Below are 26,062 nucleotides of genomic sequence, written 5' to 3'. Positions count from 1 at the left end.
TTAGTAAAAAGCACAGGAAGAATGTTATGATGTTATGTTACAAGTAGTTATAGGGTTCTTATCTCTTCTATCATCTACACAGATGCTTGGTTTCTTCTTCACTGCTATACAAATTTTGTGTTGTCTTTTAGTTAGGTTATGGCTGCTGGCATATGATTTATTGCATCCATACTCTATCCCATATTTCATTCTGCTGACACAAAGTGACATGAATTTCATTCTTCTTACTACAGCAAGCCACATGCCTTCAGGTCAGTTTAACCAGCAAAATGCAAAAGCAATAACAGGTGCTCCTATATTTCAATGAATGCAGAAGTACATTACTGAGAGATGGTATTAAAATGTATATTAGATAAGTATATTAATGGGGATGAAGAGTTACTTCACCCTGGGATAATTACATGTAATCTAATTTCCAGTAAATAGGTTACCGAAAACCAATTATAACAGCTCTTCCTTTTTAAGGATAACCTGGTTCCCAAGCATCCTGAAAAATATATTTACACATTAGTTTGCTTGAAGAGGAAGGGGTAACAGCTCTGCTCAATCCCCATGCTGTGATGAAGATGCTAGTATTAAAAATAACCTTCTAAAATTAGAACCAGATTTATGTTATATATTTTTTACTCTCAACTCAAATGCAAAGAATTGTTTTGCTTGCTTATAATTAAACCTGAAATAAATCTAAACTTCATTTTGTCTTAGAAAAACTATTGCTCCAACAGAAAGGAAGCCATGAAACTCATTCAAGCCTGCTGATGCTAGTTTCCAATATTTAAATCTCAATTAGGGAAAGACTACTAAAGTGTATTTGACATTGCACAGCAATTTATGCCATCACAAAACTCTGTCATTGTGGTATGCAATGAAAACCTTTTGGGAGAATTGTAGGTGGCATGCACAACATTAACTAAGAGAACCTGCTGTCATCCTGGATGACCCATGTTCATCCTTTAGAATACATCACACATTGTCCATATGTATAACCTGAATTGCCTTTTGTCAATTGGAGGAAAAACTTTTTAAAAACTCAGAGCTAAATCTTTATGGAGATTCTCAGTCAACCAGGTCATGGTTGTTCCAAAAGTTCCTTTTCACGAGACAACTGGACTTCCTTGTTTCTCTTTGAAGATGTTTCACTTCTCATCTAAGAAGATTTTTCAGCTCTGACTGGATGGTGGGAAATGGAAAGATTTGCAGACGGCTGGTCATTTGCATTCTTTTAATTGAAATTTGTATTTAATTGAATATTTTTGGTGTGCAATAACCAAACAACCAAGCTTAGAGGACTCCAGACCAGTGGTGGCTTCCTACCGGTGTTTAGATAGCTCTGCACTGGTAGTGGCCACCAGATTGCACAATTTGCAATATTTGTTTTGTATTTTTTATATGTTGTGAGCCTTCCTGAGTCCTCGAAGAAGAGTGGCATATAAGTCCAATCAATCAATCAATCAATCAATTTATTTATTGGATTTGTATGCTGTCCCTCTAAACAAACAAACAAACAAACAAACTGCGTCGGTGCTGGTCCATCGAGGAGCACCATCTTTTTTCTTGATTTTTTTTTTTGGGGGGGGTTGCTTTCTGCACATGTGCAGAAGCAAAATCTCGCTAGGAGATGTTCACGCATGCAAGATTTCAGTGAAATCACACATGCATAAGGGTCCCCTCAAAAGATTTTGATGCGATTTTGCTTCCTGTGCATGCACGGAAGCAAAATTGTGTGCGGGATGTGCGGGCGCACCTGAAAGAGGATGCATGTGTAGCACACCAGTTTCCAAATAACTACAACCTGCCGCTGCTCCAGACCCCACCCTGAGCTACACATATTCTCACATATTTTTTAATATCTAAAGATGAGTTTACACATGTGGTTTTGACTTTTTGCCAGAACAAAAATAAAAAGCAGGAAACTGCAGGGCCATTTCTAAGTTGTTTAATGCCAGAATTCAGCAGCAGCAACTCAAAAGTTCTGGAGAACAAGAAAAAACCACTTAAATCAGTAACTGCATTTTACCTATCCACCCAAAATATTTTTCATGTACCACCTATTACAATTACTTTCTTGTAATTATATTTTTATACATAATATTAACATTGTAGAAATCCAGAGTGCTAGCCAGAGGTTAAATTCAATGCCAAAACGTCTATGCATTTAATCAATCCCATTTGTATAGCCACCAACCACATAGTTATTAAATGGCATAAATACTATAATCAAGAATATATAAAAACCATTGAGCAACCAATTTAAATTAAAACAGACGAATAAAAAAGTAAGAAATCATACAGAATGCATTCCATTTTTTCTCATACAACCATTTAACAGCCTCCGCTTAACCATGGAATCCCCAAGCTATTTGACAAATTACGTTACAAGGATCTTTTGGAAGGCCAACATGTTGGGTAAATTGGAAAAAGTAAGCATGGGGTTTTTTTTTTCTTGGATTATGGGTGTTGTAAGTCTTTGGGGGGGGGGAATCCCCTTCTTTTATTCATCTGCTTCACTACATTTGCTGGTGGCTGCAGAGCTTCCAAAACATATGTTTCCTGTTTCCTTCTACTCCTGTTTAAAAGTTGACGCTTTATTGGCAACTCTACTATGCCATAGAAGGGAAAAGGCTCAAATGGGAGGGAAGGTTGCAGCCCAAGTAACTGAAAGTTTTCTAAACAGTCTACAAGTTTTATTTTTCAGTTTTTACTGAAAAAGAAAAACAAGAAATCCTAGAAGAAACCAGCATGACTGCACAAATATCTCTCTGATAAATTGAAAGACAAAAAGCACATGTACAAAGAAGAGAGAGAGACACACATAACTAAGGCAGAATATCAGCAGATAACCTGAATCTGCAAAGATGAAGTCAGAAAAGCAAAGGTTCAGAATAAACAAAGACTTGCAACAAAAGTCAAAGATAATAATATTTTTTAAAAGTATTATTATCTATTACTATTATTATTATCATTATTATTTCTTTCAACATATAAATAATGAGAAAAAGGTCAAGGAAATGGTCCACTAAAAAGAGAAGACAGCAAGGAAGTAACAGGCAGTAGAGAGAAAGCATAGCTGCTTAACTCATTCTTTGCATCAGTCTTCATGCAAAAAAGAAACTACAGCCCAACCTATCAAACACATATAGTAACTTTAAAAGATAGGCTAGAAATAAAAAGTTTTTTTTTAAGCAATAAAATTGTTAGAAAACATCTGTTTGATCTTGATAAATACAAAGCACCAGGACCTGATGGATTACATCCCAGAATTCTGAATGGGTTGGCAGATTTTATCTCAGAACCTTTATATCATACCTTGGAGCACTGGGGAACTATCAGAAGATTTGAAAAGAGCTCATGTGTTTCCCATCTTTAAAAAAAAAAAAACTCAGGAAAATCCTAACCAATTAGCCTAACATCAGTACCTGAAAAAATAATAAAAAAAACCAGATCTGTGAACATTTAGAAACAATTACAGTTATAACTAGTAGTCAGCATGGGTTTGTTAAAAACAGATAATACCACACCTATCTTATTTCATTCTTTGGCAGAGTGACTAAATTAATAGACCAGTGAAATGGATGTTTAACTAAGTAGACCACAACCTACTTCCTGGTAAACTAGAAAAATGTGGGATAGACAACATCACCACCAGATGGATTTGTAATTGGGTGACCCATACCCAATGAGTCCTTAATGGTATTACATCTACGTGGAAGAAAATAAGCAGTAGGTTACTACAAGGTTCATTTTAGGCCCAATACACCATCAATTTCTTTATAAATGACTTAGATAAGGAAACAGAAGGGGAACTCATCAAATTTGCAGATGACACCAAACTGACAGGAACAGGCAAAAGCTCAGCAGATAAGCTGAAGATCCAAAAAGATTTAACAGACTTAAATAATGGGCCCTATCCAGCAACATGAAACTTAATGCGGACAAAAGCAAGGCTTTAAACCTAGGCAGGAAAAAGTAAAGATATAAGTACAAATTAGGTGAAACCTGGCTCAAAAACAGTAACTGTATGAGGAACCTTGAAGTCTTAGTAGAGGATTGTTTAAACATGAGCCAGCAATGTGAAGCAGTAGCCAAAAAAGCTACTGCAATCCTTGGTTATATAAAGAGAGGCACAGAATCAAAGTAATGTGAAGTATTAGTCCCACTTCATAAAGCTTATAGAGTTTCAACCAATTTTCATCACCAGATTACCAAAAAGAAATGGTGAGATTTGGGGGGGGGGGAGTACAAAGAAGAGCAACTAAAATGATTATGGACCTGGAAATAAAAACACATGAAGAATGGTTGCAGGAATTGGGTATGGCCAGCCTTGAGAAAAGAAGGCCTAAGAGAGACATGGTGGCAGTATTCCATTGAGGGACTGCGACAAAAAAGAGGAGTCAACTTATTTTCCAAAGCATCAGAAGGCAAGACAAAAAACAATGGATGGAAATTAATCAAGAACGGAAGCAACCTGGAATTAAGGAGAAGCTTCCTAACAGTGAGAACAATTAACCAGTGGAACAACTTGTCTCCAGAGGTTGATGGGGTTTATCACCTACATTGGGTTTTTGTTTTAAGAAATGACCGGACAGACACCAATTTGAAATAGTATAGGATCTCCTGCTTGAATAGGGAATTGGACTAGAAAACTTCAAAGGTCCCTTCCAACTCTATTCTGATTGGTCTGGCCATGCACTGCTGTCCCTATCTGGCATGCAGTGGCTGGGGGATGAGGTGGCAGTGGCATGAGGGGATGGCAGCCCTCCAGAACAGTCCCAGATTCTCATATCCTCAGGAGGTGCCCTCTCCTGAGCTAAAAGAATATCCATTCTTTAAAGAAATACTGATGTGTATTTTAAAGCTGTAATACTAAATCTCAAGCTGTACTGCCTTTCTTTGTACTGAGAGACAAACAAATTCTCTGTCAATAAAGATTTGATTGATTTATCCAAGATTATTTAGAAGGAAGCCTCCTTTATATAGACAGCTTCTTAAAGTGGCAGTAACCCTGCTGAATGATTCTCATTGAATCAGCATTTCAGTTTACACACTTACATCAACTGGTCAGCTATTAAATCATTATCACATATAATGACCTGCCACAATAAGTTGTAGATGTTACAACACTCTAGGATTATAAGAAGAGATTGGGCAACCATTTGTAATGGTATAGAGCTTCCTGCTTGAGCAGGAAGTTGGACTAGAAGATCTCTCAGGTTACTTTCAATTCTTGTTATTTTAAAGTATCAAGATCTGAAAATCAAAGTTGGAAGATTATGGCATAAACCAGATGTGGTGATCCCACTGCTTATCAACACCCTGAATGCAATACCAAAATATCTTGGACAGTACTTAGAAAAATTGCACATTGATAAAGTTTCCATTGATCAATTACTAAACATCACACTGCTTGGATCCACACATATACTACAATAATACTTTTTGATATCCAGTTTTTCAGGAAGAACTAAATGCATATAAAGGTCAACATCAACTAAAGAACTGGAAGCTGTGAATTCACCATTGTTTACTTATCTATTTTAACCTTGATTAAATAAAACTGCTTTATATTCCTCCTTTTATGTTTACTTTTAACAATCCTAACATTATCTTCAAATAATGTTCTTTATTTCTTTTTTTCCTTTGTCCTTTCTCAGAAAATTTCTTTTGTAAATCTAATATAGGAAAATTATCCAAGTCATTTTCTTGGTTTCTTGGGATTTTGGATCCCTTAAATGGATCCCACTTAAGACATTAAGGGGTGGGGTTTTTTGGGGGGGGGCGAGTTGGTATGACAAGTGTAGCATTGGAATTTATGGGGAAGAAATGATTTAAAGTGAATCTAACAATCACAGCAGAATGAAGAGCCAGCAAGTATATAATTCCTCTTCAGACAAAGAAAGGAATGAGACAATCCATAAATGCACCATACAGTTTCTGTTCACAAGGAGACCACAAGGCAGCAGTATCCATTGAGTGGATTTTGCTCAAATCACAGTTGGCACTTTCAAAAGTTCAAATACGGCCTTTTCTAATCATTTTCAGTAATTACTTATTAACCGATTTTCAGTTATAACGGTTTTGAATCAACATGTTTTAGAGCACTGGTAAATTTCATTCTATTCTTAGCAAAATACAAATTTAAGGACTAAGCAAAAAAAATCCTTTGAAATATACAGCAAAAAAGAGATTAGAACTTTTATTTTAGGTAGTTACAAATGGACTAAGATGGATTTGAAATAACATTTTGGATTTAATTATAAGAATCCTTCCTGGGGAAAATCCTTCCTGTTTGTGTTTTGAATTCTCTTAAAAATAATAGTATGAGACATAGAAGGAACCAGAAGGAATTAAAGACTGCAATTAAAGGAGAACAAAACATGTCATTAAATAATACAGAATGAAGAAAAATATTTTAATACTGGACATAGTGAAGAATATTTGTGAAGAATGGACTCAGAAGTTAATTTTAATAGTGTCTGCTTCGACAGATAAGTGTTTCAAATATGTTATAAAAGAGAAATAAGCTTTATCTGACACTTTCTGCCTGAAAGTGAATTTAAAAATGACAGCTACAAGAATGATATGGAAAAAGTCCAGGTCATTTCTTCAATTTCTGTTACTCCCCATACATACTGTTATTTGCTGCTGTGGGAATGAGGTACTTGTAATCCGACATATGACCACAATTGAGTCCAAAATTTATGTTGATAAGTGTTCTGCTGGGTGTCCCAACCGCCCATAATTACACAGTAATTGGTCCACAAAGACACACACCACACCATAGAAGGAAAACCAAAAGTCTTTATCAACAGAAAAGCAGAAAAAACTCCCTTTTTAAATGTCAAAGGGATTTTCTGGTAGAGACAAGACACAGGTTAAATGCAATCCAATTTCTCACCTACCGTGTTTCCCCGATAGTAAGACCCCCCCGATTGTAAGACATATGGGGGGTTTCAGGGGGGTCGGCTTATATAAGCCATACCCCGAAAGTAAGACATATGTCTTACTTTCGGGGAAACACGGGGTATTACGGGGGGGGGGGGGCGATGACATTGCTTCCAAGCTCCCCGCGCGCCCCTCGCCTTCGCTCGCCGCGGTGCCACCACCTCTTCCCCTGCCGAGGCTCAGCTGCAAGCGGCCAGCGAGGCCGATCGGCTCCGAGGCGAGCGGCCGGAGCTGCGCCCTCCTTCACCAGCCTCCTTTCCGGCAGCTCCCTGCGCGCCCCTCGCCTTCGCTCGCCGCGGCGCCACCGCCTCTTCCCCTGCCGAGGCTCAGCTGCAAGCGGCCAGCGAGGCCGATCGGCTCCAAGGCGAGCGGCCGGAGCTGTGCCCTCCTTCGCCCGCCTCCTTTCCGCTCGCCTCGGAGCCGATCGGCCTCGCTGGCCGCTTGCAGCTGAGCCTCGGCAGGGGAAGAGGCGGTGGCGCCGCGGCGAGCGAAGGCGAGGGGCGCGCAGGGAGCTGCCGGAAAGGAGGCGGGCGAAGGAGGGCACAGCGGCGGCCGCTCAACCTTTTTGACTGCCCATCCACCCCTTGGCCTGCCTTTAGCCAGCCAGCCGAGCGTCCGTGTCGCCGCAAGATGAGCAGCCAGAATCAGCACAGCCGAAAGGTGAGTGGCGCGGTCAGGCGCCCTCCTTCGCCCGCCTCCTTTCCGGCAGCTCCCCGCGCCCGAAGACGAGCCGGCCCCGGTGCCCGGGACAATGTAAGACATACCCCCAAAGTAAGACACAGTGGGGCTTTTGGGGGTAAAAAGATAGTAAGATACTGCCTTACTATCGGGGAAACACGGTAGTAACTGGGAAATTGAGTCCAATTCCAAAGTCCAGAAAGTCCACACATAGTCTTGAACAAGGAAACAGCAAAACCACGATCTTGATGAACAATGAATCAGATAAACTTCCACGAGGCTAAACCAGCACGTTGTTCTTTTTATCTGTAGCACTAATTATAGCAGCCCCATCCAACCACAGGTGGCCTCACTTATCTCCTGTAATAATCCTTCAGTTGTTCTTTCCTATGCATCACTCTACGCATACGTGGGTCTGTCATAGGTTCTTGTTCAGAATCCAGGGATGATAAGGATGATTGATCTCCTCCTGGGCTGTCTGCCAAACTCCCCTCTTCCCTGCTACTCACGCTTCCTTCGTCCTTCCTTCATCAGGAGATTCTATTGGGAGCAAAACAGGTCTGTGGCATGTGGATGTTTCCCCCACATCCACCTCCACATTCCTTGGGACAGGAGCTGGGCCAGAGCCAACCACAACAATAAGTGAGATATTTAATTGAATTTTGTCCAATTTTACAACCTTTTTGCCAATTATTAAATGAATCACTGTAAATATTAAATTAGTGACACAGTTGTTAAGAAAATCTGATTTCCCATTGATTTTGCTTATGAGATGGTGGACACATGACCATGGGACACCGCAACCATCATATATACGGGTCAGTTGCCAAACTCTAAATTTTGATCACATGATCATGGGATGTTGCAATATTCATAAGGGTGAGAAATTGTCATGTCACTTTTTTCAGTGCCATTGTAACTTTGTACAATCACTGAACAAGCTATTGTAAGTTGAAAACTACCTATTCATATGTATTTTAAGAGATTAACAAATTAACAGACTTGGAATCTTATAGGTCATCTAGACCAGCCCACTACTAAAGCAGGAGGCCCTACACCATTTCTGACAAATGGCAGTCCAATCTCTTCTTGAAAGTCTGTAGTGATGAGGTTCCCACAACTTCTGAGGGGAAGCTGTTCCATTGGTTGATTGTTCTCACTGTCAGAAAGTTCCTCCTTGTTTCTAGGTTGAATCTCTCCTTGATCAATTATTCCTTCCGGTGCTTTGGAGAATAGCATGATACCCTTCTTTTTGTGGCAGCTCCTCAAATATTGGAATACTGCTATCATGTCTTTCCTGGTTCTTTTCTTCGCTTTAGGTTGCCTTATTGTAACTACTCACTATAGTAAGGCATTTATATAAAGGCATGCAATTTATAATTGTATAGTTTATAAAGCACTTCAAAACAACAGATTATATAAAGCAAAACAGATGACTTCAAACAAATAAAGAACAAAAATTGTGTCACAATTCATGCTAGTTTTTAAATAGTTAATTACAAATTATACCAGTGACAGAATTCTTAATTTATAAATATACACTGTGTATCTTACACTTTATCAGGAAGCTATAATTTGGAAAGTCTCAGCTTGTATGCTGTGCATAATTTTACACCACTGTAGCTAATTAAACATTTTAGTGTAATCATCTGTCTTGTTTTTAACATTGCACCAAAAGAAACATGAAATCAAAGTGATTTACTTTATGTTAAGGCTGGATATCTGAACTGCATATATACAAATGTAAGATGTAAACCATGTCCACCCCATCATTCTCTGGATGAAGACCATGGCAAATAGTGGAAAAAAGATACAGTATTTAATGTAAGTTTCTGAAAACCATTCAAAGCGATTCTTAAAAATGATTACTCAGTGCTTTGAGGCAGCCACAATTTTCAAAGGGTGATCTTGGCTGCTTCACAGTACTTTACTCTGGGGTTGTTGTTTTTTAACTTGAGCATCAATGCCATTGGATCAAAGCAAATCAAGGCAATAATGCCTTGGGTACATGTACTTTCATACTGAGAAGACCAAGAAAAAGCATTAGTGTCAGAGTCAAGCCTTTGAAAGATGTGGATGCCTCTCTGCTCCAATTAGTGGGTTCAGAAGGTTGCCTTAAGAAGAGCTTCTCCAACAGTTTGCACAAGCATCTCCAATACACGGACAGATACAGAGGAACAGCGTCCTGCCAAGTGGCCTCAGCTGGAGTGTAATCCAGAGACAAACCCAGGAAACAGTAGAAAATATAAATTCAGGATCAGAGTCATAGAAAAGAGCACAATAAGTCTGAATAAAGAAAATGAATCATGGTTCATCCAAAGAAGGTCCATCAATTATTCATCAATTTGAATAGTATAATCAGTTCAAACTGATGAAATTAGTAGAGTATTGCAGTTTAAAAGGGATCAATCCTGTCAGGTAGAACGGAAGCATGGTTCTGTTAAGTATTTTAAACAAGGCAGGAATGCATAATTAATTATAACAGCAAATCCAAATGATAAAATAACAAGCAACAGTGAAGAGATCAGCATTGTTCAGACATTCCACATTTTTTCAAATGTGAGAAAAGATCTTTTCTAAGGAACCATAGATTGCTACCATATTTCTTTGCTTGATCAGCTCACCTTAAAAATAATCCTAACAAATCAACTGGTTCCCACCATCACCACAATCCTCTTTTTTTAAAACATAATGGTTAAAAAAGCACTATTACTTTAATTTAGGGAAAGAATAAGTCATTGTTAATGGCCAAGGACCACATCTAGCATTTGGGGGAATTTGAATACCACCATAGCAAATTATTCTGTATCACATAAGAGATAATCTAAAGTTTAGGAAAAGCTTTAAGAGAGTATTCTTTACTCCTTAACTAAGATATTCCTATTTTGGCATCTGTTATAGAATCTCACCTCCACCCACCCCTTCATTCTCAAAGCAACATGAATTTCCAACTAAAGTTGTGTGGTGGGACGGAGGCTATGTACAAAAAAAGGATATCATTTTTTAATCTTGTGTATTTTGGAGATTAGACAGCACTTCTGCTTCAAAGGAAAAAGGTGCTTTGGGACCTACAAAGTGTGTAAATGTTACCTTTCAGCAACTCCATGCAGCTGTACCTTTTCCTGAAATTTTATAGTTGTTTTGACAGAGCCACACAACTCAAAACTATTCTGATTACAAATGAGAATCAAAGGAATATTTTACAAGTCACTGTGGACAAATATCAAACAAGTATGCTCTCTCTTACTCATCCCTGTAGATTTTATCCTTGCACAGGAATAACTGAAATTTATCCATTTAAATGGGCAAGCAGAGGCTTCAAAGCTCTCTACTGTATAAGCATTTTCAGTATTATAATTAGACAGCTCTACTTGTCCTTGTTTTTGTGTCGCCATTTTAACAGTCTCTTTGTATCTGGCAATCAATTGTCAAGTTGAAAGTACACTATAATTTATTGAGTAATGACTATACGTTAAAACTATGGCTTATTAAATTTGTTAACCAATTATACTGTATCTTGAACTTGTCCAGCCATAATGAACATAGTCTGCTATTTCTCTACATTTGTGGACTCAGAAATCAATTGCTGAACATAATATAGATGAGGCTCTAAGTCTGTGATGGTGAACCTATGGCACGCGTGTCACAAGCGGCACTTGGAGCCATATCCGAGGGTGTAATAGATGCAAATACACGGTTCCAATGAATTTCTCTTTATTTCTACAGGCGTTAACAAGCGGCTGTAACACTTTCTCTCAGCCGCACTTTCACTAACAGAAGACGCGTAAGACCGGGAGCCGCGCTATTTATATGAACTCGCCCAGCAACAGCGGCGGCTGACAGCTCCTTATTCTTGGCGCCAGAATACAACAGCCAATCAGCAACAGGTAAACATTTACAGTACTTCTACTGAGTTCTGCTTAACAACAAGTGTCTTATTCTAACCAGGAACAATTCCTAATATTATTATCTAATACATAACAGAGGGCACACGAGTCATTGCTCTGTCAGCTGGCCAGCTGATTTTCGGCCTTCCAGAGGGCAGGGGAGGCTGTTTTCACCCTTCCCAGACTTCAGGAAAGCCTCCACAGCCTGTTTGGAAATAGACTTCTGGTAGGCCCACTGGATCAGTTTTTAACCTTCCCGAAGCCTGGGGAGGGCAAAAAGTGTACCAATGGGTCTACCAGAAGTTCATTTCCAAAGTTCTGGTAGGCCAGTTGGGCCGGTTTTTCACCATCCACAAGCTTCAGAGGCTTCCTCAAAGCCTGGGGATGGTGGAAAAGGGTCCATCGAGCCTACCGGAATTCTGGAGCCTTCAGCGAGTCCTCCACACATGCGGTGGGGGCAGCACAGGGCAGGATTTTGCACACATGTGCGACGGGAAAGGGCATTGCATTATGGGTACATGCCCTTTTGGCACCCAAGCAAAAAAAGGTTCGCTACCACTGTCCTAAGTCCATTATGAACAGCAATGCTTATTTGATGCAACAATTATGATATTTTAACATCCCATGATCTTCTCTTGCCCCTTTCTCTTGCTAAAAAACTGCTTTTATGATAAATATATGTATAAAAACAATTTGTTTTATGTAGCATTTGCTGCAAGCGCAAAAGTAGAATGGAAACCTTTTCTCACTGAAATACAACTGAGTAATCTTACTGCATATTATAAAGCTTTTCTTTTTTAGAAAAACAATGTGGGAAAGAGACTGTGCAGAATTATTCTCACTTTTAAAGTAACAAAGATATACAGTATCACCTTAAGAACATTTTGCACCTCCATTTGAGAACTTTCATTTGGATGTTCAAACTATTTAAAAATTCCTGTGATTTTTTAAATTTAAAATGGACCCTCAGGATGAGAGATGTTTTGCTATCCTAAGTTCAGAAAATTCAAAGAAATAAGTGTTAAAGCAACAATTTCTAGTTATTAATTGCAATAATAATGTAGAAGTCAAGTGTAATTGCTGTGCAATGATTTTTCCTTTCCTTGACATTTTTATGTATAACCTTAATTTTCCAACACTATTATTACGATGACTTAATAGGATTGAATCTCATAAACCTGCAATAGAGTTGATGATATTCCAGTGACATTTTATTTAAATATTGAAAATTATATACTGTATATATATGTAGGTAGTAAAAAGTTTCCAATTTTTTTAAAAAAATTGCTAAATTATGGGCTGGCACTGGTCCATGGCATGCCAGAAGCCAGGCCACACAAACAAGCAAATCTCCATCCGCGGAATACAGGCAGCATGTGAAACAACGCCCCCTTCTGTCTACCGAAAAACCTATCTCCTCAGAACTAGTCCCTCATGCCCAAAAGGTTGAGAACTTCTGCTGTTCAATGTCAAAATAAGCAAATTGTGGTGATAATTTGTCAAGAGATTTTTATAATCTTTGATGGTGATGATCCCATGCCATCAACATGTTTCAACTTTTAGCCACCACATTCTATGTAGTTAACCAAGAATACAGTGTTTTTTGGCAAGATAAGTAACTATTAAATTAATTTAATAATTAAATTTAATACATTAAGATTAAAGTTCTACTTTGTCTGATGCAGATTTAAAGATCAGTTTTTAAAGTCTGTCTAAAAAAATTCTTCACAGATAAAATATTGCACATCAATGGAGAAAATTAACACCCTGCCCAAAAGGTATTACTTATTTTTTAAAAGTATATCCATTCAGACAGTCTTTTTAAGTGGGAGAACTTGCACAACTGGTGTTTGACTAAATACTTTCCCCCCTCACTGTATGTGAAGAAGGATGAAAAGCAGAAATTGTTCATGGAAATCTGGACTCAGCAAGCATTAACTAGTTATTTTTAACTCTATATTAAGGTCTCTTGAATTTAATGTCTCATTAAACAATTCATCGAATGCTGCTGTACTAAAAGGGTTTAGTATGTAGACCATCTTATAAGCCTCTGGGTCTACAAGGACAAGGGAACCCATGAAAAACACCTTGAGTTATTCTCAAGTAATTATGTTTAGGATTTTCAATCATGTTCAGCCAATCTGTGAAGTTTATTCTCTTCATTTGGTTCCCATTTTTTACCTCCCCAGGCTCCAAGAAAGCCTCTGGAACATGGGGAGGGCAAAAAAGGGGCCTCCAGGGCCCACTGGAAGTCAAGAAACAGGCCGTTTCCAGCCTCCAGAGGGCCTTCAGGGGGGAGTCGTTTTCACCCTTAGGCTCCAGGGAAACCGGGCCTACCCGAAGGGAGGGAATGGGTCGCGCATGCATGAATGTGCGTGGGACAGTGGGGGGTTATGCCACAAGCACAGGGGTGAGGAAAAAAAGGTTTGCCATCACTGATCTGTGCCACTGAGACTATCCATCAATTCCGAATCTTTTTATTGAGTCCTTATGTATGTAGACAGACTTCAAGGATATAGGAGGCTGTAAATTGGGAAAGAAGATATGATGATGACATAAGGCTCAAAGAAATCTGGGACCAGGACACCAACACATTTTGTCTCTAGTATAGACCAGCATATTTGCTAAGAGCCTTATATCTGCTACATGTACTCTGATTGACAGTTTAAAATAAGAATCTAAATACATTTGAAAACACACAAGGAGCCAACAGTTTGTCACATGATTACCATTGCAACGTTTACTCACCATTATAGTCATCTAATATATTCTGCAGTGATCAGTCAGCATTGTGAATATTTTTTTATTAATCTCTTATAACTTGGCCAAAGTCACTCAGCTGGTTTTTATACCTAAGGGAGGTATAGAACTCAGTCTCCTAGTTTCTAGACTAACATCTTAACCCTGGGTCCAAATTGATTCTATAATATTCTCTCTGTCTATTTTATTTATCAAAATGGAGTTTCGGAGACATGTGTCCAAATGTAATATGATGTATAACTTTTTCTATGAACGCAATGTACAACTTTTTCTCTAACCTGGCCAAAACAACTTGGCCAAAAACTAATTCTTTAATTTTTAAAAACAAATTAGTATAAATTTTCATAATAATTTTATTGATGTTTCCACAGATTTTAGAAATTGACAGTCCTTGTGACTACTTCCTTTCTGTTTAGTATATTTATCCCTTTTGAAGCATAGTGATGATGTCTCGGAGAAGGGCAGCATACAAGTCTAATAAATGAAATGAAATGAAATGATCCTTTAGATATTCACTGAAGACTTTGTATCTTTTCTCTCACCTTCCTTATGGGAACATTATGAATAAATGATTTTGCTTTACATTGCTTGGAATAATATAATGATGGAATGGATGGAGTTTTCTTTTTCCTTCTATGCAAGTTGTGCAGCTGACTGCAAAATTTATTTGTTTGTTTATTTATTTATTTTATTTTATTTTGTCCAATACACAATAATACACAATGAAGATTATACAGGATGTAGTAAAGAAGAAATACGAGATATAGGAAAGACTATAGGACAGGTGACACATTTTTTAATCTAGTGATTATACTGTTTAAACCTTATAATAAACATATACAAAACCAACACAAATGTTGATTTCTTTATTAAGAAACTACCGTAAGTAATTACATGTACTAAAGTATCTGATGTGAAGATGAGCTACCAAGAGTCTACCAAAAAAAAAAGCACTGTAATTATTAGTGCTAGTTTTAACCACCTGCATCAGTTCAAATTACCTAAACAGGACATTAGCAAAAATGAATGTCATCCTGTTCAGCAATTCTGTTCTACCATCTTTTGCATAACAGTTATTACACTGGAACAAACTCACTAATTAAATACAAGACACAAAGACCTAAGAGTAAATAGAAGCAATATTATTTATCCTAAAACCTAAGAGGCAAAAAGCCTAACAAACGTATGAGAAGGTTGCAGGTCTACAACAGTTGAAAGTTAAGACAATAAATTATTTTTAAAAAGTTATCTGAATCTCCCCTCCCCCTCCTCAGAAGAGCATGGAACAGAAATACAGGGGGTGGACAAAAAATTGGAAACACTTGACTTTTTGGCATCGTAATATTTGAACATGTTCAAATCAATCAAAACTTGGCATATTTTAATGGGGTTTTTTTAATTCTGTTATTTGATATGTTTTTTTAAACTACCTTTTTTTTTTTTTTACAGAAATTTAAGGAAGTTGGTTATAATCTTCTAGAAATGGCAGACCTCTCAGACTTTCAAAGAGGCCAAATTGTTGGTGCTCAAATGGCAGGCGTTAGTGTAACAGAAAGTGCCCGAATGTTTGGCGTTTCAAGAGGTAATGACTCAAAAGTAATGACTGCTTTTGAAAGAGAAGGGAAAATGTCCTCAGTCAAGCACAGGTCCGGTCGAAAGTCAAAGTTGTCTGAGAGAGACCGTCGGACTCTAAAGCGAATTGTTAGAGCGGATTGAAAGACCACAGCTCCTAAAATCACTGCAGAGCTCAATAGACACATACAGAACCCAGTTTCCACAAAAACAATTCAAAGGGAGCTTCACAAATCTGGATTCCATGGAAGAGCTGCAATTAGAAAACCTCTGCTCTCAAAGACAAATGGTTCAAAGCCTTTAGAGTGGTGTAGAAACCACCAGAAATGGTCCCTCGAGCAGTGTCAAAATGTGATTTTCTCTGATGAATCAGCATTTACCCTTTTTCCGACCTCAGTCCGTGTTTACGTTTGGAGACAGCCAAAAGAATCATTTCATCCAAACTGCCTTCTCACAACCGTCAAACATGGCAGGGGTTCAGTGATGACATGGGATATTATTTCTTGGAAATCCACCGGGCCAATGATTTCCCTTCATGGAAGAATTAACATTCATCACTATTTAGGAACTTTGGCTGACCAAGTTCATTCTATGGTTCAAGAACTGGTCCCAGACAGGGATGCCATCTTTCAAGATGATAATGCACCAATCCATAGAGCAAGAATTGTTAAAGAATGGCACAACGAACATTCTAATGAAGTTCAGCATCTCATCTGGCCACCACAATCACCAGATCTCAACATTATTGACCATTTATGGTCGATTTTAGAGATTTAAGTAAGAAGTCGATTTCCACCACCATCGTCTCTAAAAGAACTGGAGGCTGCTTTAACTGAAGAATGGGCTAAAATTCCTTTGGAAACAATTCACAATTTGTATGAATCAATACCTCGGAGAATTGAGGCTGTATTTGCCGCAAAAGGTGGACCACCAACATATTAAAAGATATTTTGATGATTTTTTTGTCTACAGTGGTACCTCTACTTAAGAACTTAATTTGTTCCATGACCAGATTCTTAAGTAGAAAAGTTTGTAAGTAGAAGCAATGTTTCCTATAGGAATCAATGTAAAAGCAAATAATGCGTGCAAACCCATTGGAAAGAAAAAAAGCTTGTAATTTGGGTGGAAGAAGGAGGAGGAAGAAGAGGAAAAGGACAGTCGCTGCCGAAGGAAGAAGGTGAGGTGAGGGGAATAAAAAAAATCCAAAAGGCTTAAAAAAAAAAAAAGAGGGACTCTGAGGTGGCGAGGAGGAACATGCACCTCCCATACACCCAGCGTGAGGCTGCCTCCCATACACTGCGCCAGAGAGAGAAACCCAGGTCGGTGAGAGGGGTGGGTGAGAGGGGGAGCCTCCTGTTCCTTTGACTGAAAGGCAGCTACTGCTGCTGCTGCTACCTGTTTCCTCTTCCTTCTCATGCTGAAGGGCTCCCCTCTCCTTTCGCAAGCTCACTTTGTAGCTGACGCCTTTCCTTCACTGTGGTGACTCCTCGGTTTGGCTGAAACCGAGTTGATCAGGCCGGACCGAAGCACCCCCCCTTTTGCCTTTCTGCATCCAGACACTCTGTGAGGCAACCTCGCACCGGGTGTATGGGAGGCAGTGTGAGGGAGTCACCACAGTGAAGTGGTTTATTCCCTCTCCAAGTGCCCAGAGAAAGGAAAACTGCCAAAGCCTCCTTAAACGCCACCGAAAGGCTTCTCTAGCAGCCCAGAAAAGCCCAAGATGGCCAAGATTAAAGGGGGAATGGCAGGAAACTGGCCGGGCCATCGTGCCGCTCTCAAATTTCCTGGGAAATTTTTCCCGGCTTGGGTTCTTAAGTAGAAAATGGTTCTTAAGAAGAGGCAAAAAAATCTTGAACACATGGTTCTTATCTAGAAAAGTTCTTAAGTAGAGGCGTTCTTAGGTAGAGGTACCAATGTATTCTGGAGGATCTCTAGCATTGATAAGTACCTTGATGGAACTTTAGGAAAGTTTCTCAAATTTTATTCAATTATCAAAAAATGCTGTGAATCTTCTGTCACATTTGAAGAGAGATGTGACATACGACCAAATCACTCTAGTTTTCTCCCTTTAAAACAATTATTTTCCAAACTGTAGTCTAGGGTGAACTACTTTCTTGAAATACTTTTCTCAATGATCGTATACTGTAATTTGAAATGTTCCCTCTTCATTTTTGCATCTTTTTCACGTATTATTTTTTCATGAATGAAAGCTTACCAAAATTTAAAATATTATAAACTTGCAATATTACATCCCAATATACAGTACATCAAAGCAATACTATACATAATAAACCTTGATAGCTGTCCAATGTGCTGAAATTATTAAAGTTAGTGTGTCAGGTAGTAAGTACAAAAAAGTTAACATTTCTGATTTTAAAAGCTAAACTGTTATATAAAAAGCTCACTATATTTCTAGATTAGATAACATTTCAAATCCTTTTGATGTAAATTAAGCTACATATTTCACTTTAAATTTGCTGTTCTTCAAATCAGGTCTTTCAGATTTTATATGATTCCTTTAGAATTATCCTATTTAACACTCTTTAAAATGAAAAAGGTAAGATTATTTTCCAAATGTTTTATCAGTATTTTATTATATCACCCAAGATATTTCAGACATGTACTTTCTTTTTAAGTCTCAAACTTTTCTCCCATACTTTCTGTAATTGTTGAAAAGAGATACAAATCATAAATGGTGTATGCTGGGAAAGCTAAATAAATCATTGATCATGTACCTTAAATATAATTTCTCCTACATTATGTAACTAATACTTGACTCCATTTAATGCAGTTACATCTGGCAAGTTAATATGAGACAAGGATCTCAATCAAATTTATGACTTTATGATCTCTTCTTTTTGCATGTGAGGTAAGTAAATTACAGAATTCTTGAAATATAATCTCTTCTGAGAAATTTAATTTTTGGTCACTAAATTCCAACTGCAAAATATGAATGAACAGCCATAGTTTTGAGGGAAACATTTGGCTGAATAAGTCTTGTATAGCTTACAGTCTAGTAAGACCTACAAACTTTCCAATCAGTATTTTTTTTATTGATTGATTGATTGATTGATTGATTGGATTTCTATGCCACCCATCTCCGAGGAATTTATATTCAAACAACATCATTGTATTATTCACATTGGTGAATTTTGTTAATATTCATGTACTGGAATATATATCATTTACTTTTCAAAAGGCATTTTAAGGTGTTCAATTTACAGTAATTGATGTTTGGTCTCATTATTAAGCCAAGTAGTTAGGGGGAAAATGCTAGAGTTCGTCATAAACTAAAGAGCAACAATTAATATTTTCTTACTTTAGCTCCATCAAAGAATGTTCTACATTTTGCAAGAATAATAAACAGCATGCATACACAAATACATTGGGGTTGGGGGGGCAGGGAGATCCAAGAAAGAATGAGAGAGAGCCAGGAGAGCCAGAATATGCAACAAAACTTGTTTCTTAAATATAGTAACTTAAGCACAAGTATTTTGAGTATCATATTGTTAAAATAGTTATGTTTAGAATAAGTGGAAGACTGCATGGCAAAGATGAAAAACTAGTGCAGGAAGGTTTCAATGAGATTTGAAGGACACTTACTAGGTTCCCAAAGAAAAAAATAATAATTTCAGACAAAAGTTTTCTAATAAGCAATCTATCCTTCATGAAAACACAAATTATAAATTTTATTCTCAATTTCTTCTGATCAGAATAAATTCCATTAGTCTTTCCAGCATTCTTGAGAAAGTAAGTAAATGTCTTTGATTTGGGGTCATGACATTTCCCTAGGCTTGAGTTCCCCCACTGCATAATTTTCATAATCTGGGTCTATGCTGACTGGAAATTTTTTAGAGTTTAATATATTTTTATGACACCAAGTTAGAGAAAGCAGTTTAGAGCATATTCTAAGAATGTTCAGTGTAAAAGATTTCTTTGGAAGACAAATTTATGTGGAAAGAATTTTTTGATGATAGAAGTTTAAGAGCCATTAGACATCTAAATTAGACTTTCACTTAAAGGCAGTAATGATACAGTAATGGGGCGGCATACAAATCTAATAAATAATAATAAAATAATAATAATATTCCCTTATTGTGAGATGTATGTGTCTATGTATGTATACACACGCACACACACACACTCTGTGTTCATGTTTCACATGTTCACATATATATATGAACATGTCAAACAGAAAAATGACTATGAGAACATTTATATTGATTAAAAAATAGTGTTCTAAATTTGTCAAGCTGGAATCTACTGATGTCATCCAAATAAAGAAAAACATTGAACATTGTCTTACTCATCCAGGTCATAGTTGTCCCAAAGGTGCTTTTTCAAAAGGCAACTAACTACACTTTCTTGTTTTTCCTTGAAAACATTGTTCTTCTGATCACTTCTTCAGTTCTGACTGAATGATGGAGGATGGAAGGATTTATAAATAAGAAACATACATCCTTCTATCATGCATCAGTCAGTCAGAACTGAATAAGCTTCTTGGATGATGACCAAACTATCTTCACAGGGAAAAACCAGGAAAGTCCAGTTGTGTTTTGAAAAAGCACTTTTGGGACAGTGAAGAAAATGGATCTTGAACTATATAGCCTCAAGTATAGTCTGACAAGAATTTGAAGGGTAAGAATGAAGCAACTCATCAATTTTCATTTACAGTCCTATATTAAAATAAAAGCACATAATTTTATTTAAGCATTATCTAACACAGTTAAAATGTAATGATTGTTAAATATACTTCTTTGTATGAGACAGTATTAAAAACAGACTCTAAACATACAAGCATAAAGAATAAACTTGAGGTGCAGCTTAGAAATTTGTGCAAGGCAAAGTATAATATAGCTTGGAGATTATTTCTTTTGTCTTTGAGGGTAGAAAGGAGCTAATTCTCTGAAAATGAGGGAGTCAAGATTTTAGCATTTATAAAAGATACATAAAGGCTTTTTATATTCCTGAACTAAACTTAATTCTAGATTGAAAATACAAAGAATTCTCTATTCTTAATGATATTATACAGACATTGTTGTAGTGCAGGGAGTAAATAACTGTACAGGTAAGAAATTCAAAATAGCATGACAGTCTTGCCACACATTTTTTATTGACGAAGTTTATCAATACTTGTTATTCTTACAGAAAAGAAAATTAATTTTCAATGTTTTATTGTATTATATTTCTTGAACTACTTCTATTGTCCCACCATGAGATCATATAGTACAGTATATGCATGCTGTATATGTATACAAGCAGCTCAGCCTTCCCAAAATAAATATTCCCATATCAATTCCCATATTTGAAAATCAAATATTTTCAAAATAAAATAATAAAGAAAAACTTTTGAGGAATGTTCTAGGGTTCCGTAATGGATTTTGATCAAATTTTGTGAACCTTATATACAGCTTATGAGTATCAAATTAATTTGTACTTACATATTACCTATGTAAATGTGTGGTACAATATTAACTGTATAATTGTTTTATTAATGGCTTCTTTCTTAGACATCTTTCCCTTGTTGATTCTCAGTAAATGAAACTCTAATCTGATACTTTACAATCATCTCTACTTTTCTAATACAATGACCACACCTGGTCTATCTGGGGAAAACAAGGTTTTGGGGTTTTTTTTGAGAAACCTAAGAGTATTTGTAGCTCAAAATGGGACTCATAATCTCTACATTAGTAACAAGCCAACTGGCAGGGGTCAGTAAATCACCTGCTATTTTATACTAGTATATAAATTGCTCTCTGGAATTGAGAAAGAAATCATATAAACTATGAAAAAGAGTTATAATAGGATACCAATAGAAAATGCAGGAAATCTTCTTCTATTAAATATCCCCATTTGCTTTGTTCTCAGTCACATTCATTCACAACTGAAAATGTATGTTAAAGGTCAGTTAGGAATGTTTACATGACAGCATATTTTTTTTAAAAAGGAGCTTCTTCTCCACATACTATTCACCTAAATTACATTTATAAAATTTACTTTTCTTAGATAAACCAAGATCATTGTACAAAACATGTTTTCTTTCTTTATAAATATAATGTAGAGGATGCTACATATTTAGATATCTAGAATGTCCTAATAAACAGTGACAGGTTAGGGGTTGGTAGATTTTGTTTTGTTTTGGGGCTGTTGGGGTTTTTTTGTTTTTGTTTTCTCTCTAAAAGAAAGGGAACAATGGGATGAAAAACAAGGACAACTCAGAAAAATAATAAATTGTGTATTTCAGAAAATTTGGTAGACTGATGCTATTACGGCCTGAATGCCTATCCATGCAATGAAGATATTTTGATACAATTCTCTTTTGAGACATTTCCCCTAGAGTCTATGGAGAAGATGCTCGGTTGACTTTTAGCATGCCATCTGAACAGTCTCTATTGTTTGCAGAATCAATGGGCTGTGTTTCTTCCTCTGTGCCTCCCCCTACCTTTCCTGCAAAAGTGCCCTTTTCCAAACGTACAAACAAAGCTGACAATTCACATTTTCTTTCAGGGTTGTCCCCTACACAAGTGCCTATTGATCCCCCTAATGTAGGGGGGAGGGGGGAGGAGAGTTTGCATCGGAGAAGCCTTCTATCAGGAAAGCAGCCAAAGAGAGCATTTCATTTCAACTTGCAAGCATTATACATTGCACAGAAGGAACATTCCCCGTCCTTATTCTTCCTGTTGAGTAAACAGGGATATTTCCTACCTCCTCCCTCGCCCTTCCCAGCCATCATTTGTCACTCCGTTTCAACAAAAAAAAAAAAAACCAAGGCTCCTTCCTCCTCTTACCTCGGCTTCCCTGTTCTTCTCTTTGTTTCTACCTATGGAACTTCTCCCATTGCTGGTCGTCTCCTGCGCTGGGATTACCGAGATCCGCCGGAGAGGCATTTGGACCAGGCTGTGGGTTGCCGAAGCCTGATTGGACGCTTTTCAGCTTCACTCCCTCTGAGTAGCCCACCTGGAAAATTGTTCATATCCTCGCGTTTCGCCTCAGCTTCTGTCTTGCGAAAAACAGAAGAGCCAGTCTGAAGATTTCCTTTTTGGAACGTGTGTGTGTGTGTGTGTGCGCGCGCGCGTGCGTGCGTGCGTGAACGAAAGCAAGCAGCAGCAGCAACCCTGCCCGTCACTTTCGGCCAGAGCGCAGAAGAGGCGGCCGATCAAAACCCAAATGAATATATTCCAAGGAGTTTGAAATTCCCCGAAGAGAGCGAGAGTTCCTGTGCGTCGGAACTCCGCGGCTTTGTTCACTGGAGCGACCTCCTCCCCACCCACCAGCCCTTCCTCCAGAGCATTATGGGAGACAATTCAAATGTCTCTGTTACCTAATAACTGTCATGGAAACGAAGGCGAAGCTGGGTCTCTTGATTAAAAACCAAAAAAAAAAAAAAGGCGTTCCTTTTCCTCTCACGGCTTCTCGGGCGCTTCCGTTTATTTATTTATTTTGGCCCAGTCGTTTTGGTGACTCCTCGTTCGGCCGCTCGCCAGCTGCCTCCCCACCCGAGAGAGAGAGCAGCCAGCCTCAGCCCGTCACTGCCGGTGCCGCCTGGTGCGCTGGCGCTGCCTAAAGTAATCAAATTAAGGGCCCAGGCGAAAGGCGCTTAGCGTCCTATTTTGGAGCCAAATCTCTTCCCCGGAAGGCACCTCCTCGCCCCGTCCTTCACGCGCCTCCAGTAATCGGCTTAGGGTTCAAAGGAAGCTGCCCCGAAAGGGGGGGGGGGGGGGAAGGAATGCTTCAACCTAAAATAACGAAAGTGGTGCCGACAGGAAAAAGAGCAGCAATTGCAAACGGGCTTCCCCGGGGGCAACCAGTAGGAAGGGAAAAAACAAAACAAAAATTAACCCTTTCCTTCCACCTCTTCAGCAAAAAGTACTTAAATGGGCAGGACCCGCTTTGCCGCTTTCTGGACAGTTTTGGGAATGGGATCCCATGATGAAGAGAACAGTGCCGTTTAATCAGTACAGTATATGTATACATTTATTTATGTATTTGGACTCTCCGTGGACTCGGGCGGTTTACAACATTTCAGTAAAATACAATATATAAAACACTTCTAAATCCAATTAACAGAAATAATTTATATATATATGATGATGGTGAATGTGATTTCGCCGAAACGTCGCATAGACATGCAAAACATTACACAGGGCAAAACCCGAACTCAGAACAATCTACATATTCACTGGACAGAGGCTGGGGGGGTTCTAGTGATCCCAAGCCTGGCGGCATAAATACTTTTTCAAATTCTTACGAAAGGCAAGGAGGGTGGGGGCAGTGCGAATCTCTGTTGGGAGCTGATTCTAGAGGGCCTGGGCCCCCACAGAGAAGGCTCTTCCCCTAGGACCCGCCAAGTGACATTGTCTAGTTGAAGGGACTTGGAGAAGTCCAACTCTGTGGGACCTAACCAGACGTTGGGTTTCATGCAGCAGAAGGCGGGCCCGCAAGTAATCTGGTCCCGTGCCATGTAGGGCTTTATAGGTCGTAACCAACATTTTGAACCGGATCCGGAAACCAATTGGCAGCCATTGCAGTCCGCAGAGTGCTGGAGAAACATGGGCATACCTTGGCAGGCCCATGACTGCTGGGCCTGTCAAGGCCTATTATTTAACTTTTAACAATTTAATTTAAATCTAAACCTTTAATTAACAATTTAACCTTGCTAAACCTGGCAGGATACTGAGCGGTTTCAAGGAATTTCCATAGGGCAGCATAGTGCCAGATTTTTGTTTTGAAGGATGTGTGTGTGCACGAGCACTGAATGGCATTCTAATTTGGTGAATTTCAAATCCCACTGATGCTGGTATGAGGAAATGGCAATTGCTTTTCCCTGCTAGGGCAGGGCACAATCGGTCCTTGATAGACCTTTCCTTTCTGCCGCCTATCCACCTCAACCCTCACCCTGCTATACCGACGATGGAGCCTTTCTTTCTTTCTTTGCTCTTTTAGCTTCCTGTGTCTCAATCAAACCATTTCAAACTGCCTCTAAAAGTTGAATCTATCTAGGTTGCTCTGGATTACAACAACTATTGGGTTCATACTGGAGCAGCTGAACTGCAGCCAAGTACCAGAGGATCCCTGCCCTTTCTGGAGATGGCTAGAATTTCACCTTCACATACCAGTAGGAACTTCAATAAGATTATAGAGGGAAGACATGCACTGTTCAAATGACGCAGAAAAAAATGTCACCTATTTTATGATGCCACATACCTAAGTTTTCTTTGTATGAGGAAGCAGGTTTCCATTCAGCTGTTGGATTTCTATGGAAGACAGCATGAAAGGCCTGAAATGGCTTCTTCCATACTCAGTGATGGAAGGGCAGTGATGGCGAACCTATGGCACAGGTGCCACAGGTGGCATGCAGAGCCATATCTGCTGGCACACAAGCTGTTGTCCTAGCTCAGTTCCAACATGCATGGGTGTGTTAACCAGCTGGTTTTTGGCTTGCAGAGAGGCTCTGGGAGGGCATTTTTGGCTTACAGAGAGGCTCTGGGGGGGATGGGGAGGGTGTTTTTACCCTCTCCTGGCTCCAGGGAAGCCTTTGAAGCCTGGGGAGGGCAAAACACAAGCCTACTGGGCCCACCAAAAGTTGGGAAACAGGCCATTTCCGGCCTCCAGAGTGTCTCCAGGGGGTGGGGGAAGCTGTTTTTGCATTGAATTAGGGGTATGGGCACTAGTGTATGTGCAATAGCACATGCCCACGCTCTTTCAGCACCCGAAGAAAAAAAGGTTTGCCATCACTGCTCTAGTGCATGGCAATGCTGGGTTGCTCCTGGTTCTGGATCGATTCTTAGAACTGGTAGTACTGGCAGCAGGAGACTCCACCCACCCAGGATGCTTCTGCACATGCACAGAATAGAATAGTATAGAAGAGAGTTTTATTGGCCAAGTGTGATTGGACACACAAGGACTTTGTCTTGGTCCATATGCTCTCAGTACAAAAAAGAAAATATAATTTTAATAAAAGAAAAGATAAGCTTCTGTGCATGCACGGGACTAATAGCAAATTTATTTACATTCTATTCTATAGCTGCCACGGAGAAGGCACAGAAATCCAAACAAAATAAAATAATATAAAATAAAATAAATGAATTCAATTCTATTCTACTCTACTCTGTTCTGTTCTGTGTTCATCCTGAATTAATGTACTATTACCAATTCACAATCTGTGGCCTCTGTTGCCAATAGCAAACTGGGATGGCCACCTACTCGTCTACAAGTATTGCTGG

At 38.6% G+C, this 26,062-nt stretch overlaps 1 protein-coding gene across 8 annotated transcripts in view; it reads right to left on the bottom strand.

Moving 5' to 3' along the window:
* MARCHF1 (membrane associated ring-CH-type finger 1) overlaps nucleotides 1-25,777 on the bottom strand; it is a 178,925-nt gene extending 153,148 nt beyond the window's left edge. For 6 of the 8 annotated variants that reach the window (XM_070757271.1, XM_070757273.1, XM_070757279.1 and 3 more), the window contains exon 1: nucleotides 22,628-25,777. Coding sequence is in view for 3 of the 8 variants with exons in the window: in XM_070757272.1 (XP_070613373.1) it covers nucleotides 22,628-22,726 (99 nt within the window). In the remaining 5 variants the exon portion in view is untranslated. The remainder of the gene's footprint in view (nucleotides 1-22,627) is intronic. The other 2 variants (XM_070757276.1, XM_070757278.1) reach the window with 1 other exon arrangement.
* Nucleotides 25,778-26,062: the final 285 nt, after the last annotated feature.

This window comes from Erythrolamprus reginae, chromosome 7 (genome assembly GCF_031021105.1).
Source record: "Erythrolamprus reginae isolate rEryReg1 chromosome 7, rEryReg1.hap1, whole genome shotgun sequence".
Taxonomy (NCBI): domain Eukaryota; kingdom Metazoa; phylum Chordata; class Lepidosauria; order Squamata; family Dipsadidae; genus Erythrolamprus; species Erythrolamprus reginae.
Note: the sequence above shows the minus strand (reverse complement) of the source record. Positions and strands in the feature narration are given on the sequence as shown.